At 42.7% G+C, this 21,501-nt stretch overlaps 1 protein-coding gene across 2 annotated transcripts in view; it reads right to left on the bottom strand.

Moving 5' to 3' along the window:
- The window catches only part of dlg3 (discs, large homolog 3 (Drosophila)), a 502,957-nt gene that overhangs the window by 135,359 nt on the left and 346,097 nt on the right, over window positions 1–21,501 (bottom strand). For both annotated transcript variants that reach the window (XM_059977050.1, XM_059977051.1), the window contains one exon: window positions 1,628–1,784. In XM_059977050.1, coding sequence (XP_059833033.1) covers window positions 1,628–1,784 — 157 coding nt within the window. The remainder of the gene's footprint in view (window positions 1–1,627; window positions 1,785–21,501) is intronic.

Below are 21,501 nucleotides of genomic sequence, written 5' to 3'. Positions count from 1 at the left end.
GGAGAAATCCTGAGAACACCACCCTTGAGGTCCTGTTCTTCAGCCTTCTGCCTAGTTCCTGAAACTCACACTTCAGGACCTTATCCCTTTTCCTGCCTATGTTATTGGTCCCAACATGTATCACGACTTCTGGTTGCTTTCCCTCTCGTACCAGGATGTCATGCACCTGGTCAGAGACATTACGGATCCTGGCACCCAGGAGGCAACAAACCATGCGGATTTCCTTCTCCCGTCCACAAAATCTCCTGTCTGCTCCCCTGACTATAGAGTCTCCAATGATGACAGCTCTCCTCTTCTCCGTCCCATCCTTCTGCATCACAGGGTCAGACTCAGTGCCAGAGGCCCTGCCACCGTGGCTCACACCTGGTCGGTCGTCCTCACCAACAGCATCCAGGACATTAAACTTATTATTCAGGGGAGTGGCTACAGGGGTGCTGGGCACTACCTGTCTACTCTCCTTCGCTTCCCCCCTCGGACTGTCACCCAACGACCTGCTTCCGGCAGCCTAGGTGTGACTACCTCCCTGTAGCTCTCATCTATGACTGCCTCATTCTCCCTTATGAGTCGAAGGTCATCCAGCTGCTGCTCCAGATTCCTCACACAGTCTTCCAGATCGCCCAGCCGTAAGCGCTTCTGGCAGATGTGACTCTGCGGGAGAGGGGAGTTCCCCCAAGACTGCCACATCTCACAGGAGAGGCACATCACCATCTCAGGAGACATTGTAAAGGCTAACTGGGAACAAGCTCTTCCTCTGCCTCTTCTCGTTGAAGCCTCTCGAGTCAAAGCCTCAAATCTCCACTCACTCACTGGCCGCTTTCCAGAATGCAGATAGAAGTTCTCCTTTCAATGATCCTCCAGCAAGCATTCCAGGATTAAAGAGAACACTAGGTTTATCAGCGCAGAGTATAAAGCCCTCTTTTATGGACTACTACGCGGCTGTTCCATGTGAAGGTGCCTTGACATGTTTTAAGGTGGTCTTCATCATTTAGAGGTAAGCCATCTAAACATATAGCTTTCCTCTCTATCATGAAGGGTCCATTTTTAACAGCTGAATTAAGTTGTCTTCATTACCCAGGAAAAATAGGTTGAACTATTCACTCCTCTCCTCCCAACCTCACCCACTGTGCAGCAGCACTTCTCTGATATGGGCATGCCATCTTAGAAACAGCTGCTTTTCACCTGCTATCAGATTTCTGAATGGTTCACTGACACTACTTCATTATTTTGTTTTCACTATTTACCTATTTCGTAATTTATAGTGATTACAAGACTTTGCCCTTTTCTACTGCTGTAAAACAAGAAGTTTCACAACAGTGAAAATCAGTGATAATAAACCTGATTCTGATCCCTTCCTGAGGGTCAGGGCGCAAAACAGCCCCAGAGGAGTGGGTACAATTGAAACTTGATCTGAGACTTTGTTCTACCCTTCCACATTGTTATCTCACCCCTAATGCCTGGCAAAACTCTACTAATTTCATATTCTATTCATCTTTAGAGAGACAAAATTAGTTTCAGTAAGCCAGTTTGTTTCAATGATATTTCATCCAAGCATAACTGCTCCATTTGACAGCACTTTACTGATACTGAGGATATTTTCTCAACTTCAATGAAAGTGGTTATTACTCACAGATAATATCCGATCTCCCCTTCGCAGCTCTCCACTGAGGTCCGCTGGTCCACCCGCCAGAATGAACGAAACAAAGATCCCTTCACCATCTTCGCCACCGACGATGTTAAAGCCTAAACCCGTTGATCCTTTGTGGAGAACAATCTTTCTTGGCTCTCTGTAAAACAGTGTCAGAAAGAAGCCAATTAACCAAACAATTCGATAAACCCAAAATTCTGATTCTGTTCATTCCATGGACATTAATATATTGTAGGTGCAGCCACATAAAAAGACTTGGCAATTTAATTAAGCATGTTCAATGACATGAATTCTGAAATTGAGGAAATTCTCAATTCAACAGATGAGGAACTGAGGATTTGCATCATTGCTAATGTGTACAGAATAAATTCAGTCTACAGGAAATGGGGGAAACTTCAAATAATCCATAAGACCAACCCGCATTCAATCTAAATGAATGGCTTCAGAGACTGTACCTTTTGCTTATTTATTTCAATCATTTAGTCATTCTGGTAACCCACTAGAAGCACTTACCAAAATGCTAGAAACTGACACATTGTTCTTGATCCAACTAAAATATCTAGGGATCTGACGCTCACCATGAAGCACTAAGTGACCGGAACTCTGTCCACCTTAGATAATCTAAGTCCATGAATACTTGCTCATCAGAAAGGAAGGCTGTGCCACCTCTGAAGGTCATCAGGGAGTAAGCATTCATTATAGGCATGCCGTTGTCTCCTGTCATGAGGTTTCAATCTACTTTGACTGGCTAGCCATGGCCAAAGAGTCATTTCCAGTCACGTTGTGCTGCTGTTTGCAGAGGGTCACCACTGAGGTACTCACTAAATGGATGTCTCACAACAAAAATGGAAAACAAATCTAAATCAGTCTACTCTCAAACATCAGCAAAATAATGGAGACTATCCACCAACACAAATTTTGCCGTGACAACATTGGCTTCTGACCTCATCGCAGTCCTGGTCCAAACATAAACCAAAGAGTTAAGTCTTTGAGATGAAATTAAAGCGACTCTTGGTATCAAAGGAACACCTGAGGAAGTATGCGGGCACCATGCTGGTGTGATGTTATTACAACTCAGGGTGTTGAAGCTCAGAGTTCAATTCTGATGCCATCCTTCCTGTAAGCTTCCTCCTGGCGCTTTGCTTTCCTCCCACATTCCAAAGACATACCAATCTGAAGGTTAATTGGTCATTGTAAATTACCCTGTGATTAGGCTATGATTAAATTGGTGGGTTGCTGGACAATGCAGCTCACAAGGCCAGAAGGGCCTATTCCATGCTGTATATCTAAATAAAAAATAATTAAATCAAGATGCCTTGAACAACAAACTGGTCAATGTGCCTCATTGGTAAAATACTCCACTGGTCAGAGTCATACTTTGCACAAATAAAAATAATCTTGGTTGTCAAGGTCAATTATCCTAGGCCCAGGGTATCACTACATGAGTTCAAGGTAGCATCCTAGCCCAAACTACATTTAGCTATTTCATTAATGACCCTTCTTCCTACGTAAAGTTGGAAGTGGGGATTTTGCGGATGGTTACACGCCATTCAATTGCAACACTTCAGCAAATGGAACAGTCCTTTCCAGAATGATGCAAAACTTTGAAGGCAATCGCACATTGATGAAGAAATGGAAAGAGAAACGAAATAAGGTAGCATGACAAACTCAAACTGGCACCCTTGACATTGCTGAGTGTTCCAAAATCAATATTCTGAGGGCTATCATTGACCAGTAACTCAACAGGACCAGCCATATATACAGTATATTCTATATCAGAGAGAGGGTACTTCTTGAGATGAGTGGCTTGACTGTGACTCCCCAAGACCTTTCTACCACGTTACAGTCAAAGCTGACTTTAATGTCATATGCACTAGTAAAATGCACAGGTGCAATGAAAAACATATTTGCAGCAACATCACAGACACATAGCAACGTATTAGCAATCACAAGAAAACATGTTAAATATAAATGATACACAACTTTTTTTCTGAAATAAGAAAGAACACAATCTGAAACCCATAATAACATACTCTGAATTTGCCTGGATTAATGCAGCACCAATAACCCTCAAGCAAGGCCATACAGGAAAATTCACTTCACCGAAAGTGAGCCATTAACTGCCCTAAACATTCATTCCCACCACGACTAGCACACCATGGATGCTGAGGGTACCATTTACAAAATGTAGCACGGATGCTCGCCTTTGCGAATTTGCTTTCCAAACTTGCAACTTCTACAATCAAGAAGGATAAAGAAACACCACCGCCTGGAGATTTACCTCCATGTCACATAGGAAGTATATTGCCTTCCCTTCATCATTGCGGGGTCTAAATCTTGGCACACCCTACCCAACCGCATTGCGGGAGTACAGTATCTTCACCAAAAGAGCTGCAGTAGTTTAAGTATGCAGCTCACCACCACCTACTCAAGGGCAATTAGGGATTGCTAATAAATGTTATGACTAAATTTGATCTATCAACCAATCAATCAATAAATAGAGAGTGAAAGTGAGTGAGAGAGAAAGAAAGAAAGAAATAGAGAAAAAAGAAAGATGGAATGATATAAAGAAAGATATTAAGAAGGAAAGAAATGCTGAAGGAAATACTCCCTGGTCATTGGAATTTAAAAGGTATTTGAGCAATTTGCAATTAGTGTTGAAGGTGACCAGTTAGGTTTCCCAATTTTCGTAGGATGTTTCTTTAAATATCAAGAAAGACAATAAGTAAACACAAGATGCCTCTGCTTCTACAGAGTTTATTCCATCAGTGTTACACTTCCAGTTTACTGTACAGTTGGAAATGAGTGTTAGCAAACAATGAAGGAATATAGTCAATGCCTGAAGTTATGAAAAGGTCTAGTCTGGAATATTAAAGTATATTGTACCCACCCAATTTTCATAATTAATGCGACTTCTCCTGAAAATAATCAGAATCTGCTCTGGGCAAAACTAATATTATGCTTCTAAAGCCTCATGGTCCAACTTCCTTTTGCAAAGTACTTCAATTGCAAGATTGGACAGATAAAAATAACTAGATAATTAACAGAGAAGAAAGCTGCAAAGAATTCATTTCCAAAGGTTTTAAAAAGATGTGAGATAAAGAACTTCAGAAACTGTTTCAAAGGTTGATCAACATAGCTGAGGAGTCTCTTAACGATATTGGAATGGAATGAAACTCAGGGTCAGAAGTAGAGAGCAAGAATTTATCTTTCTAAATTCTTTTCTACTGCCCTAACTCTGATCCCATCCCATTCCACCAGTGCCAAGGCAAACAGTGGCTGGTAAAACCAAACATCTATTTGCTATCTCTCACTGTGGAACTTCGTGAACTTGAAAGAGCAGGTACTAATGTTGTATAGAATCTATAAATGTTCTCTCACATTCAAAGCAGAAACTCTGACAGGTTTCTGCCATGGTTACAAATGAAGACCATCTTTGATCCTGATCTCAGAAATTTCTTCAATTGTTACCAAGTTTAAAACCAATGTGCTTGCTTTTACTTGGCTATCATTTTGCTCCATGCAACAAGCACCACCTTTCACTGCAAGACTACTTTCAGTACCTGCAGTGCACTCTAGAGCACTGATATGCACAATGCTTTTTTTCTGTAAAATATGCACACACAGGGAAAATGGATAAAACATATACAGTACACTGTCCTCATTTAAAGTTCTATAGAGCTGAGAAAAAGCAGTGGCAAAATCATATAAGTAGGAGGGAAAGAATGAACAGCAAAGAGAATTTTGGAGTGTCATAATGTAAAGTTAAAACTTCGCAGGAGTAGCTTGCAAAGAGCATGGTTGATGCAGAAGGTGGTCAGAAAGAAAGACAAATAAATGTGATTAAGGGAATGGACCCTGACCTTTATCAGACTGTCAGATGACAGAATCAGATATGAATGGAACAACCTACAGCTTTTAGTAATATTTCCTTGCCTTCTCCTGTGGCTTTCCAAATGCAGTGACATTTTTAACAAATACAATGCTGAAAAGTGAAGCCATAGCAGTCGGGCAAACTAGCAGTGCAAGATTCGTTATCAGCTTTGCACATCTGCCACAAAGCTTTACAGTCATTATATCATACTTGAACGTTTGTTTTCTGCTCCTTTCACCTTGATACAACGGTCAGAATCAGCTCTGAATCATGCACCCTACATACAGAGCACATAATCTAAGTCTACACTTAACAACTTCCAAGTGCCTTGATAAGCACTACTAGTGGCATAGCCTACCAAGCTACAGATTAAGAGCTCGGAGTTAATATAAAGGCCACTTTTGTCGAGAACAGACCTGATGGCATCCTTCTGCATTACAATAGACTCTGCAAAGCCAAAGATCCAATATTATATTTTGTTTCATTCACATTTAAGCAAGAAAAAAATTAGCACAATTTATTACACCATACAAAGAAAAGCAGTCACAGTTTTCCAGTGTCCTGACCAATCCTTCAACCAATGCCACTAAAACCAATGATCTAGTCTAGTATCTCAGGGTAATTGTAGAACATTGCTGTGAGCAAACTAGCTGTCATGATTCCCCACATTAAAATGGTAACTTCTCTTCAAAAGTATTTCTTTGGATGTGAAATAGCTTCGAAGGGTATAAAGGCGGCAAGTTGTTTTTTAAACATCAGATCTTCTCACACTGTCAGAATCTGCAGTGCACCAACTGGTTTTACAAGTATTTGTGTGGAAATTATGGATGATAAATCAGAATAAATATGATCACTCATTGACATCAATACTTCATACTGTGTTGCAAAATAACTCCTAGTTTGACATTCTAAACCCCCAAAATGAATACAATGTACTAGGATGACAATGTACCTATAAAAACAGGCACTGGCCTTCTGATGTTTGAATAACCCTCTCATATTAATTGCAACACCAATTTCATGTTCTCAGATTACTATAATATTTTGGTGCCCTGTCAGTAACTGTTATGTTGTTCATTGGCTAGAGGCATCAGCAAGCACTTTGAGTATCTAGCTATAGTTGGTATTAGTCAATGCTTAATGAACCTGTTAAACCGGAGGTGTATTGTAGCTGGAACAAGTTGTGGCAAGTGAACTGGGAAATACCATGTGCTGTGGGGTGAGTTCCAAAGACTAGCCACTGTTTCATAAAGTATATAATGGCATTGAAGAAATGGCCACAATCAGGAATGCATCTTCAAATATTATCCAATGCATTATACCACCAGGCTTAGAAACTGCTTAATTCTTCACACTCATCTATCAACAAATCCTATTAATGAGCTCTCTTGCTGAATTCTCACTTCATAGAAGCATCTTCCCATACATTGTATTGTTGTAAGCCTCACCTCAATGTCTTGCAGCCTCCATTCACTACCAGCTAATTTTCACCATGAAGTGCAAAGCAATGAAACAGATTGCATCACATTTACTAGCACACTCACTCTCTCCCGCAGGGCAAGATCACAAAAAAAGAGGCCGAGACTAAGTGAATGGGTTCAGCTGTAACTGCAAGCCCAATTCCTGCTTGGAAGAGAAGCACTACTTTAGCAAGAAAATGATCCACTACATCAGACTTCTTTTTTAACATGTCATCATGTTCTCTTTGCACCAAAGTTGTTGTCAGAGGATAGCCGTGCCATTCTGCAGCCATTCTTTAAGTTGCCAAGCTGTCTCAGCCAATTGTCAGAGAATGAAACCTTATGCCCTCTCCCAGTAAATTCTCCATTTATATACTGATCATGGTCACATACCACCTGGATGCTAATGGAGTGGAATGTACCCATGATACAGGGCAATGAGACATTCAGCACCCACAAAGCACCCTGCATGGAGTTAACTGGACCCTGAACATTGGGATGGGGGTGGGGGTGGGGGCTGCAATCCTGCCGAAGTCTTTGGCAAGAGAGTAATAGTGAACAAAGTGTCACAATGCATACTTGACATCCACTAGGAATGTAATCCTAACCCTGCTCCAGTTACAGTTCTGATTGCATGCACTTGACAGTTCTGATTGCATGCACTTGGCGGTTCTTAAAGAGGATTTCCTTGCCAAAGTGCAAACATCTGATACATTGTGCCTTGCTGAGATCGTGTACTTTGTGCAGATGTGGGCTCCTGCTGAAGAGCCTTTTCTACTTCCTTCACCTTCTTCTGGCAGCAGCTCCTCTGGGTACCCTCTGCTCCTTCTCCCAGTACTGCTCCTAGTAAGAGAAATGTCTACTAATATGGTATGTCCTGTGGTAACTGTTCTCTGCAGAACCCTTTAAGTTAGCACTTGGCAAATCACTCCCTGCAGACTTCTGCAAATGGGAACATTTGTTAAAAAAATGTCCAATACTCAAAGAAGTGAACAACTGAAAAGATCAGTCACCAACTAATTAGTTGCTATTTAATTTAAGTAGACCTTTTGGGGGTGCTTCCTGTTGAATAGATAGGGTAGTAGCTGGAGAGTTGGGTTCCAAGATGGCACTGTTGAGGTTGTTAAAAGATGTTACCATCAGCTGTGCACATTTTTGGGCATCAGTAATGGCCCCATCAACATCTGTCTAATATTATTTAACCCATAAATACTTACCCATACTACGCACCTCCAGTGGTACTTGTCACCCAAAAATAGTGTTAACTAACCCAACTTCTTTCAATAAACACAAGAGATTCTACAGATGGTGAAAAATCTAGAGCAACACCCACAAAATGCTGGAGAAATTCAGCAACTCAGGCAGCATCTATGGAGGGGCAAAAAAAAGATAATGTTTCAGGCCAAGATCTTTTATCAGGACTAGAATGGAAGAAGGCAGAAGCCAGAAAAATGAAGGTGAGGGGAGATGAAGACGTTTAAGTGAGCAGGTGATAGGTGAGACCAGGTGGGGGGGAAAGTGGAGGTGGGAGAAGAAGATGGAGTAAGCTGCAGGGCAGTGACGGTGGTGTGTAGAATCCTTACAGAGAAACAGTAGGAGAAGTAGTCAATCGACTGCAGGTACCTGGGATTCCTGCTGGTCCCAAAATGGGAGGGAGGCCTGGAAATGGAGCCAGAAGCTACACGATTTGATTGACTTTTTCTCTCATCACTTCTCCCTCTGAATTCAATGTGCCACCTTCACCACCATGTGGTTTACCTCATCCACCTCCCCACCCACTGACCTTCCTCCTCACTTGGTCTCACCTACCACCTGCCAAATTACACTCCTCCCCCTCCACTCTTTTACAATGTGGGTGGTCGCGTGAAACATCAACTATTTATTCCTCTCCAGAAATGTTGCCTGATTTGCAAAATTTCTCTCCGGGTATCTTTTTGGAAATTACATAGTCATGCAAATTTTATTATTTATCAGTCATTCCAAGAAAACCAACTTTGCTGAGTAACAATATCTTGGAGAAAGAATCATGGAGTTGTGTTTGTGTCTGTGTCTGTGTTGTGAGCCAGACAGTGTAGTCAAAGGTTTTAAAAAGTCAGGATCAGAATCAACTTTATTAATTATCATGTCTTACATGGTGTGAAATTTGTTGTTTTGCAGCAACAGTATGTGGAAAGACATTAATTTATTTTAAGTTACAAAATGAATAAAGAAATAATGAGAGAGTGTTCATGGACCATCCAGAAATCTAATGGCAGAGGGGAAGAAGCTGCTTCTGAATCAGTGAGCTTTAGTCTTCAGGACCCTACACCTCATCCCAGATGGTAGTAACGAGAAGAGGGCATACCTTGAATGGTGAGGATCAAAAATGAAGGACACTGCCTCCTTGATGATGTCCTCAATAGCGGGGGGGGGGGGGGGTTCACATGTTATGGGGCTGACTGAGTCTAAAACCCTCTCCAGCCTCTTGTAATCCTGTGCATTGGAGCTTCCTTACCAGGCTGTAATGATGTGTTAGCTGTGCTTAGTCACAAACCCATGCGCAGAGAGTGTAGAGCAGTGGGCTAAGCAAGTATCCTTGGCGTGTGCCTGTGTTGATTGTCATTCAGGAGGCAAAGTTATCACCAATTCATACTAACTGTGGTCTCCCACTGAAGAAGTGAAGAATTCAGATGCTGAGGGAGATAGAGGCCCAGGTTTAGAACTTTGATCATTAATACTGAGAGGATGACAGTATTGAACATCGAGCTGTAATTGATACACACCACCTTGATGTATGCTTTGCTGTTGTCTAGGTGCTCCAAAACCGAGAGATCCAATGAGACTGTGTCCACTGTTGGCCTGATGTGGTGGTTGGCAATTGCAGAGGGTCCAGATCCATAATCAGGCAGGAGTTAATCCTAACCACAACCAAACTCTTCAAACACTTCATTATGTAGAGTTGACTGCTCCTGATCTGCAGTCATAGCTCACCCTATTCTACTTGGGCACTGGTATGAACACTTCCCTCAGACTGCAGAAGTGAGAGATTCAAGATGTCCTTGGCCAGTTAGTTAGCACAGGTTTTCTGCCAAGTATATCACTGGGGCCTGACAGTTTGTGAGGGTTCACGCTCTTCAAGTATGTTCAGCCATTGGTCTCGGAGACAGAGATCACAGTGTTGCCAGCTGCTGTGGGGATTTGCACAGATGTAGTTTTGTTCTCCCTTTCAAGTGTATATAAAAGGCATTGAGGTCACTAGGGAGTGAAGTATCACAGCCATCTATGCCTTTGTATTGCTATTCATGCTGTTTGAGTACACTGCAACTGGGAAAAGAAATGTTGGCTTCCCCCCCCCCCCCCCCCCCCCGCCAACATTCTATGCTGAACACACACCCTTTTTTAAGGTGAGCACAGTAATAGTGAGACTGGTGGGAGTTCCACAGCACAAGGCATCATAACCAGTGGTGCCTACCCCTACCTTCACCTTCCTAACTTTAGACTGAATCAACATTAATCAAAACGGAGCTCAGTGTTACAAATAGGTAATGATTATTTTGACTTTCATGATTCAACCCATATTGAGGAAGTGAGACACCAACCCTTTTATTAAAAGAATAACTTCTTTCTGACAATAGTGTAAAAGGGTGGCAGCCATATTATTTCAGAGAGCCACATGAAGAATTCTGTCGTCGTCTCACCTGATGCTAATAATTTAGACATATATTCAGGGTTGTATATTTGTACCATAATTTCAATCCTGTTTTTGCAGCTGGCAATTCAGCTACAAGGAGAGCACCCCATATCGGGATTGGTCTTTCTTCCACCATTCTTGTAGCAAGTACTATTGAGCTGCCAGGTTTCACTCACTGCGGCATACTCAAATAATTGTGGGCTCTAAGGTTCACAAAAACATGAGTGTGACACAGTGACACAGCAAACAGAGCCACTGTCTCCATTACATACCAGAGAATCCAGAGGAAACCCAGTTAGGTCACAGGGAGAACATGCAAACACGGACAACACCCAAGCTCCCTTGTGATCTGAGGTAGAGGCTCTATTACCTGCTTCACAGTGCCCTGTTGTGTACTTTTTCTAATTTATTTCAGAAACCTAACAGTTTCATGTGACTATCAGTATGCTTCTTGCAGTGCTTATGAAATGATCTTATACAACTGGTGAACAATATGTGTGGTGATGAACATGTCATATTGTGTGAGTGCTAAATAAAAACAGAAATCATTAGAAATTTAGGTTGATGAAAATCTGAAAGAAAAGACAACTTAATAGAGTCTTAGAAACACACAACAGAATTCTGAAATGATGCCTTAAACATAAAACGTGACTCCTGATACTTCTCATGTCTGCTGACAGACATCAACAATTTACCTTTGTATTTCAGATATCCAGCATATACTTTATATTTTACATGGATGAACATTTGATAGAAGTACTACTGTCTCTGATTTCAGTGAGTGCCATTCTTTTTCCCATAACAATACCAAGTGCAAGTGGCATCCAAATTGCTAACAGTCATTTCCATCAGAAGCAATTCTGATAACTTTACTAGTTCTACTTAGCATATTGAAAAATGTTAGAAAACACATTCCTGTGTCTATTTACTTCCAAACCAATTTAAAAATACAGATCGCACACCCATCCCTATGATGATGTTATTTTTATACAATGTGGAGAACTGTTTTCATAATGAGCAGATGGCAATGAAAAATATAAAATGCCGGGTGAATTAAACAGTGCAAAGTGGTCAGGATCATTCAACGATTTTAGCAGAGCTCTGAATGGACGAAGTAGAGGAGGTCTCAAGAATCTCACCAACTGCCTCCCATCACTTCAGCACTGACAGAATACAACACCATTAACATTCCTTCCTTATGGCACATCAGGAGATGGTGGTAACAAGGGAGATGAGGGAATTTTTTTCTTTGATTATGTGCCGGTAGTTCATTCAAGCCCAACAGCAGTCTCACCAGTGGTTGTAGTGGTGGCTGGGGTGACGTTGGAACAGGGAGTCTCTGGGAGAGCTCACTGCCCAAACATTTCATTAATTGCCACCATGAGCCCGTATAACAAAGGTGCATTTGCAGAGGGGAATGCAGACCATATGTCAGTGTCACTCATCATTTGTGTATTTATTAGCCATGGAGCTATCTATTTTATTTCTATTTTAGTTCTTCTATCAGACATAGCTAAATATAATTTAATGGCCTAAATATTGTTTGGATTCTGTAATGAAACTTCTCAAGGACTTCTCATACTCAGGAAATTAACCTGGCTTAAACAAACTGCTGATAGGTCTACATTTACAGTTCAAAATGCCACATGTCCTTGGGGAACTGGAGAGTGGGCAGTTCAAAGTAAATGTATTATCCAAGTACATATAGGTCACCATATAAAACCCTGGGATTATTTTTCTTGCAGGCATACTCAATAAATCCAAGAACCATAGTAGAATCACTGGAAGACTGCACCCAACAGGGCAGACAAACAACCAATGTGCAAGAGATAACATACTGTGCAAACACGAAAGAGAAATAATAACAATAATGAATGTGCCTGGTTATGCCCATACCTCAGGTTTTACCAGCTTGAGCTGAGAAAAGATAAATAATAATAAATAAGCCATAAATATTGAGATCATGAGATAAAAAGACTTGATAGTGAATCCATAGGTAGTGGGGACAGTTCAGTGATGGGCCAGGTGAAGTTGGATGAAGGTATCTCCACTGGCTCAAGAGCCTGATGGTTGAGGGTTAATAACTGTTCATGAACCTGGTGGTGTGAGTTCTGAGGCTTCCTTCCTGAGGGCAACAGTGAGAAGAGAGCATGACCTAGATGGTTGGGGCCCCTGATGATGGATGCAGTTTTCCGGCAACAGCGTTTCACATAAATGTGCTCGATGGAGGGGAGAGCTCTTCCCTGATGGTCTGCGCTGTATCCACTACTTTTTTTGTAAGGTTTTCCATTCAAGAGTATTGGTGCTTTCATACCGGTTAGTATACTCTCCACCACACATCTGTAGAAGTTTGTCAAGGTTTTAGACGTCACGCCGAAAGTTTGCAAACTTCTAAGGAAGTAGAGGTGCTGCCATGCTTTCTTCATGATTGCAGTTATATACTTGGCTCAGGACAGGTCCTATGAAATGATAACACCAAGGAACTTAAAGCTTCTGGCCCTCTCCATCTTTGATCCCCCACAAGGACCGGCTCCTGACCTTCAATTTCCTCCTCCTGAAGTCAATAATCAGCTTCGTGGTCTGGCTGACACTGAGTGAGAAGCTGTTGTTGTGGCACCACTCAGCCAGATTGTCAATCTCCCTCTGTATGCTGATTCATCACCACCTTCGATCCGGCCAATGACAGTGGTGGCATCAACAAACTTAAATACAGGCATTGAAGCTGGGCTTAGCTACATAGTTATAACTGAAAAGCAAGTAGAGCCAGGAGCTAAGCACACAGCCTTGTGGTGCACCTCTGCTGATGGAGATTGTGGAGGAGATGTTGTTGCCAATATGAACTGACTGGGGTCTGCAAGTGAGGAAACTGAGGATCCAATTGCACAAGGATGTATTGAGGCCTAGGTCTTGAAGCTTATTGATCAATTTTGAAGGGTGATAGTATTGAATGCTGAGCTGTATTCAGGAAAGAGCATCCTGATGTTTGCATTTTTGCTGTCCAAGTATTCCAGGATTGAGTGATATGGCATCTGCTGTGGACAAGTTGCTCCAGCAGGCAAATTGGAGTAGATCCAAGTTGCTTCTCAGGCAGGAGCTGACATGTTTCATGACCAACATGAAAATCATAAGCATGTTCAAGGAACAATGAAGTGAGTCTGTAAGATGAGATGGAAGGAACTGGTGAAAGATAGCTAACACATTAATTTGGGGAATCTAATGTCTCCTTCTCAGTTTCCAAACCACTGTGGTTTCTAAAAGCTAATTACAGGCAAGTCACACTATTTTTGAAATAAATTACAGGAAATGTCCCTTGTCTCCAACAAAAAAGGAAATAACATTGCAATCTGATACCCTGATACCTTCAACTGCTCCCCTTCAGGTTTCTGCTTATTTGTCCCAAGTATCATTTCCCTTGCAACCTCAGATTACCTCTCTACATTATGTTAGTTCATTCTACATTTTAAGAAGAAAATGTGAGTTTTATGTTCAGTCTTTCAGATGAGACAAAGGTTGGTGGTTCAGTGGACAGCGTAGAAGGTTGTTGTAGGTGATTGAAACATTGATAGGATAAAGAGTTGAGATGAGAAGTGGCAGATGGGGTTCAGTCAGGAAAAGTGTGAAGCGATACGCTTTGGAATGTCAAATTCGAAGGCAGAGTACAAGGTTAATGGCAGGATTCTCAGCAGTGTACATGATCAGAGTGATCTTGGGGTCCACATCTATAGATCTCACAAAGTTGCTGTGCAGGTTGATAGAGCAGTAAAGAAGGTATATAGTGTGTTGGCCTTCATCAGTTGAGGGACTGAGCCCCCTCCTGGGAGTTCGCATCACAGGTGACCACACCTGCTCTTTTAATACTACCTCACTGAACAAGAAAGCACAACAGTGCCTCCACTTTCTAAGGTGATTAAGGCAAGCGAGGCACCTTCCCCTCTCCCCATCTTAACTGAAATTTATAGGAGCACCATTGACAGCATCCTGACAAGTTGCATCTCCATCTTGTATGGGTGCAGCCAAGCATTGGACTGGAAGTCCCTACAAATGACTGTGAAAACAGCTGAGAGGATCACCCTACCATCCATCAGGGACCTTTATCAGGAGCACTGTGTACACAGGGCCCTTAGGATTATTAAGGACCCCACCCATCCATCAAGCATCGTCTTTGACTTTCTACTATCAGACAGGAGACTCCAATGCAGAAAAATAAGAACGGTCAGGATGGGAAACAGTTTCTTCCCTCAGGCCATTAGGCTTCTGAACTCCCTGCTGCATCATATTTGAAGTGTCACTGGTTAATCTGATCCGCACCTTACAATGTTTAATTTATGCACTTTAGTTTGTTAATTATGCATGACACATCTGTAAGTTTTATCCTTGCCTTCAAGGATAATGTGTTATGTGTACTACTATGCTTTACACCCTGGCTTGGACCAAATTGTCTCATTTCTATACACATTATCTGGTTATATATTTTATATATGTGGATATAGTTAAACAACAATAAACTTGACTTGACTTGAAGAGCAGTGAGGTAATGTTGCAGCTCTATATAACTCTGGTTACACCACACTTGGAATACTGTGTCAAGACCTGGTTGCCTCATTATAGGAAGGATATGAAAACTCCAGAGAACGCAGAGGAAATTTACCAGGATGCTGCCTGGATTAGAGAGCAAGCTTTAGAGAACTAGGGCTTTTCTCTGGAGCAAAGGAAGATGAGCAGTGACTTGATAGAGGTGTACACCATGATAAGAGGCACAGATAGAGTGGAGAGCCAATAAGTTTTTCCCAGGGCAGAAATGGCTAAAATACGAGGGCATAATTTTAAGGTTCAAGTTTCCAATTATACTTATTATTAAAGTATGTATACAATATACAACCTTGAGATTTGTCTCCTTACAAGCTGCCACAAAGCAAAGAAACCAAATAGAACCATTAAAAAAGACTGTCAAACACCCAATGTGCAGAGAAAAATCTTGCAAATATAAAAGTAATCAAATTACAATCAGAACTGAAGTTCATGAAATTGGTCCATAGCCAGGAAGCCAGTCATTACTGCAGGCTGCAGCCTCAGTTTGGTGTGGAGACAAGTAAATCTGCTGAGCTGCAAGCTGAATGCAGTCCCATCCCTCTCCTCTGGCACTGACACCCTGACCTCTTCAATCTAGACCGGAGCTTAAATCAGCCGAGCCTCAGGCCGATCCTTGCTCTTGGACCTGGGCCTTGCTGCTTCAATATGCTCTTGGGCCTGGGTGCCATCGTCCCAATTCAACCCATAGCAACCAAACCTTTCCAATCTTGCTCCACACTCTAATTGGCCAAACAGCAGGTCGTTCCTTGCTCTTGGACCTGGGCCCTGTTGCTTCGAAACATTCTCAGGCCTGGGCTCTACCAGCTCAATTCTGCCCATAGCTGATCTTTCCAAACTGGCCTGGCACCAAACAGCGGGTTGTAGCGGTGTGCTACATGCAGCGCTAAAATTACGACATGGGGTCGGTAACCGCAGTCGAAGGAAAAAACTTTATTCGAAATCTTCAGCCTCACTTTTAAGCCTCCCTCAACCGGCCCCCCATGGCGCAGAGGCTCCAAAGCTCTGTGCTCGCAAACCCCTGTAGGCTATCTAATTGTGAGTCGGTTCGGATGTGCCATGAAATGGGTCGCCACATAGTCATTCCTTGCTCTTGTGCTCAGGCCCCACCACCTAGACTGTGCCTCTGCCACTTCAAATTGCCTCCAAGCCTGCTCACTCCCTGCTCTCAGACCTGGGCCCCACTTCCTTGTCTCGGCCTGAACCCACCACTCGGCAACCATCCTGCACCTTCAATACTTCAGTCCACAATGCAAAAATGCCAGGTCATCCGAGTGGTACATCAGCTCAACCCCGTAAGGGAAGTTAAGGCTGATTAATACTTGTGCGTACGGGCTGTACTGCAGCCTATGCAGTAGCCCTGATATTAACTTCTGCGTCGCTCTCTGCCGTAGCAAGCATGCGTTGGTGTGTGCCAAAATACTAGTTGGCAGGGGGTTTCTGTGCCACTGTGTTGAGTTTCTTCGTGAGAGACATGGACGAGGAAATGCATTTCAAACATTTTCGCACGTCGGCAGGTAGATTTGATGATTTGGTTCATCTATTTCGTATCGGGGTACGGACAGCCTATAGACATGGTGGAGAAGAAGCAAACGGAAATGTGTAAGAGAAAATGCGATGCTACCAAGCGGACCAATCACAGCTGCTGCGGTCTGCATCACCACAACGCGTGAGTAACTTTTCCGGAGAGGTGCACGTTGCCCTACTACGTAGGGTACAGCGTAGGTAAGCCGTAGGGTACATGACACTTACGGCGTAGATACGATGCACAAGTATAAATCAGCCTTTACAGTCTATTGATTAGAGTGAGCATTTCAGAGAAAAAGAGCAATTAATTAAGCAGTTTGTAGTTAATAGCTTTGTTTGCTGCCATCAAGTTATTGCTGTGCTTCACCAGCGCCATCTTAAACCAGAAGGTGATTGAAGGCAAGTAAGGGGGGGTGTCAGAGGTAGGTTCTTTTTATACAGAGTGGTAGATGTGTGGAACACACTGCTAGGTGTGGTGACAGAGGCAGACACACTCGGGACATTTAACATTCTCTTAGGCACATGGATGGACAAAAACTGGAGGGCTTTGTGGTAGGGAAAGGTTAGATTGATCTTAAAGTAGGTTTGAGGTTCGGCACACCATTGTGGGCTGAATGGCCTGCATTGCGCTGTACTGTTCTAAGTTTTATGTTCTCTATTCTTTCCTCATAATTCTGTTACCAGATTCTAGAGATCAGGGCGTGGCCTTGCTCTGCAATGGCATTTGAAGGTTTATTTGTCAATCAATTTTTAAAATGAGGTAAAAAGGTAAATTGCATGATGATCAGACTAATCGGAATTGCTGAACATTGATCAGTGGTTATATGTCACAGCATGGCAGGCTTTGCCAGAATAGTCGAGGCAGACATTATAATGTTTTTTCCAAGGAAAGTCAAGTCGAGTCGGCCCCAAGGCCACCCTGCACACTGAAACAGCTTTGATGTAGCAACTGCTCTGAAACTCACCATCACGAATATAGATACACTTCTATAGTTGCACAGTAGAGAGTATCCTGCTGGGTTTGGAAACATAAATGCCCAGGACTAGAAAGTGGTGGATGCAGCTCAGTCCGTCACAGGCAAAGCCCTCTCACTACTAACTACATTTACATGGAGTGCTGACACAAGAAAGCAGCAGAAAGATCCCCACCATCCGGACCATGCCTTCATCTCAATACTACCATCACGAAGAGGTACAGAATCCATAGGTCCCATGCCACCAGGTTCAGGAACAGGCATTAACTGTGGAGAACTTCATTAACTATCATTTTGTAATTCAAGTCCTCAGCTTTGTTCTTATTTGAACAGTCTGTCATCTTTTGGTTGTTGTCAGTCTTTGCCAGTTTATGTATTTTCTTTTAAAATTCCACTTCATTTCCTTTTTTCCTTTAAATACCAGCAAGAAGATTTATCTCAATGCAGTATATTGTAACATATATGTACTTTAAGAATAAATTTACAACATAGAACATCGAAGAGTACAGTACAGTAACAGGCCTTACAGCCCACAATGTTCTGTCAGATCAGTTGAATTAGTAATTAAATGGGTAACTAAACTAAACCTTCTGCCGACAACATGTCCATATTCTTCCATTTTCCTTGCATTCATTTGCCTATGTGAACATCTCTTAAAAGTCCCTAATGTTTCTGACTCTACCCCCATTCTAGACAGTGCATTCCAGGCACCCATCACTCTGTCCCTCACATCTCCTTTTAATTTACTCCCTCTCACCTCTGGTAATTTACTCCCTCTCACCTCTGTAGTCACCTCAGGTAACTACATATACCTGTCTGGACACGCCCCTCTGCTGATTGCTCCTGTGGCTCCTCCCACAGTCACCTGTATAAAGGCGATTGGAGGCACTGCTCCTCCCTCAGTCTCCGATATGCTGTGCTCCCTTTTGCTGCTAATAAAAGCCTATCGTTCACCTCCCGTCTCTGAGAGTTATTGATAGTGCATCAATCACATGTCCTCTAATCTAGGCAACATCCTGGTAAACTCCTTTTGCATCTTCTCCAAAGCCTCGACACCCTTCTTATAATGGGATGACCAGAACTGTATGCAATATTTTAGATATGGCCAAATTAGAGTTTTATGAAGTTGTAACATAACTTACTGACTTCTGAACGCAATGCCTTGTCTAATAAAGGCAATCGAAGCAAGAGGCTGAGAATGAAGGAGTGAAGGATTCTCGGAGAGAAGTCATTTATTTTACACTGCTCAGGGAAAAGAGGCTAGACTGCGGAGGCATGTGGCGTAGAGCACCAAAGGTTTAAAAAAAAAGACCACCATATAGAGCGGGCAATGGAGTGAGAGGTAGCAGAGTGGGACGGCTTCGGTGTGAACAGGCAGAGGAGAGGGTAGGTTCCGGTAAGTTTTGTTTTGTTCATTTAGAGTAGAGAGAATGCCAGGCAGGATGTTGGAATGCTCCTCTTGCAAGATGTGGGAAGTCAGGGAAACCTCCGGTATCCTTGACAACGACACCTGCAAGAAGTGCATCCAGCTGCAGCTCCTAACAAACCATATTAGGGAACTGGAGCAGGAGCTGGATGACCTCTGGATCATTCAGGAGAATGAGGAGTTTATAGATAGTAGCTTCAGGGAGGTAGTTACGCCAAAGGAGCAGTGCACAGGTAATTGGGTTACCGTCAGGCAAGGGAAGGGGAAAGGGCAAGCAGAGCATGGCTCCCCTGTGGCTATACCCCTCAACACCAAGTATACCAATTTGGATACTGTTGGGGGGGGGGGGGGGGAATGACTTATCTGGGACAAGCTGCGGCAGCCAGATCTCTGGCACTGAAGCTGGTTCTGCAGTGCAGAAGGGAGGGGGGGAAGAAGAGGAGAGCGGTAGTGATAGGGGACTCGATAGTTAGAGGTGCAGACAGGAGGTTCTGTGGTCATGACGGAGTCTCCCGGATGGTTTGTTGCCTCCCGGGTGCCAGGGTCAGGGATGTCTCTGATCGTGTGCACAGTATTCTGAAATGGGAGGGTGAGCAGCCAGATGTTATGGTACACATCAGTACCAATGACGTAGGAAGAAAGAGTGAGGAGGTCCTGAAGAGTGAGTATAGAGAGCTTGGTTGGAAGTTAAAAAGCAGGACTTCGAGGGTAGTAATCTCAGGATGGCTACCTGTGCCACGTGCCAGTGAGGGTAAGAATAGGATGCTCTGGAGGATGAACACGTGGCTGAGGAACTGGTGTAGGGGCAGGAGTGGCAGCTTAATGTTCCAGGGTTCCGACGTTTCAGACGTGATAGAGATAGAGGAATGAAGGGTGGGAGGTGGGTGGCATTGCTAATAAGGGAAAATGTTACAGCAGTGCTCAGGCAGGACAAATTAGAGGGCCTGTCTACCGAGATCATATGGGTGGAGCTGAGAAACAGGAAAGGTATGACCACATTAATGGGGTTGTATTATAGACCACCCAATAGTCAGTGAGAATTGGAGGAGCAAATCTGCAGAGAGATAGCAGACAACTGCAGGAAACATAAAGTTGTGATAGTAGCGGATTTTAATTTTTCACATACTGATTGGGACTCCCATACTGTTAAAGGTCTAGACAGGTTAGAGTTTGTAAAATGTGTTCAGGAAAGTTTTCTAAATCAATATATAGAGGTACCAACTAGAGGGGATGCAATATTAGATCTCCTATTAGGAAACGAGTTAGGACAGGTGACGGAAGTGTGTGTAGCGGAACACTTTGGTTTCAGTGACCATAACACCATTAGTTTCAACTTGATCATGGATAAAGATAGATCTGGTCCTAGGGTTGAGGTTGAAGAAATGATAAAGGATTTAAAAAGCGTGGTTTGGGACAGGTTGTTCACTGGCAAGGATGTGATTGATAAGTGGGAGGCCTTCAAAGGAGAAATTTTGAGAGTGCAGAGTTTGTATGTTCCTGTCAGGATTAAAGGCAAAATGAATAAGAATAAGGAACCTTGGTTCTCAAGGGATATTGGAACTCTGTTAAAGAAGAAGAGAGAGATGTATGACATATATGGGAAACAGGGAGCAAATAAGCTGCTTGAGGAGTATAAAAAGTGCAAAAAATACTTAGGAAATAAATCAGGAGGGCTAAAAGAAGACATGAGGAAGCTTTGGCAATCAAGGTGAAGGATAATCCAAAGAGCTTCTACAGGTATATTAAGAGCAAAAGGATAGTAAGGGATAAAATTGGTCCTCCTGAAGATCAGAGTGGTCAGTTACGTATGGAACCAAAAGAAATGGGGAATATCTATATTTACTAAGGAAACTAGCATGGAGTCAAGGGAAATAAGGCAAACAGGTAGTGAGGTCATGGAACCTATACAGATTGAAGAAGAGGAGGTGCTTGCTATCTTGAGGCAAATCAGAGTAGATAAATCCCCAGAACCTGACAGGGTATTCCCTCAGACCTTGAAGGAGACTTGTATTGAAATTGCAGGTGCCCTGGCAGATACATTTAAAATGTCGGTATCTATGGGTGATTGGAGGATAGCTCATGTTGTTCTGTTGTTTAAAAAAGGCTCTAACAGTAATCCAGGAAATTATAGGCCGATAGGTTTGACGTCAGTAGTAGGTAAATTATTGGAAAGAGTACTAAGAGATAGGATCTACAAGTACTTGGATAGACAGGGACTTAATAGGGAGAGTCAACATGGCTTTTTGCATGGTAGGTCATGTTTAACAACTCTATTACAGTTTTGTGAGGAGGTTACCAGGAAAGTGGATGAAGGGAAGGCAGTGGATGTTGTCTACAT

Source organism: Hypanus sabinus, chromosome 8, assembly GCF_030144855.1.
Source record: "Hypanus sabinus isolate sHypSab1 chromosome 8, sHypSab1.hap1, whole genome shotgun sequence".
In the NCBI taxonomy this organism is placed as follows: domain Eukaryota; kingdom Metazoa; phylum Chordata; class Chondrichthyes; order Myliobatiformes; family Dasyatidae; genus Hypanus; species Hypanus sabinus.
The sequence above is the reverse complement of the archived record's forward strand: the minus strand, read 5'-3'. Positions and strand labels throughout refer to the sequence as shown.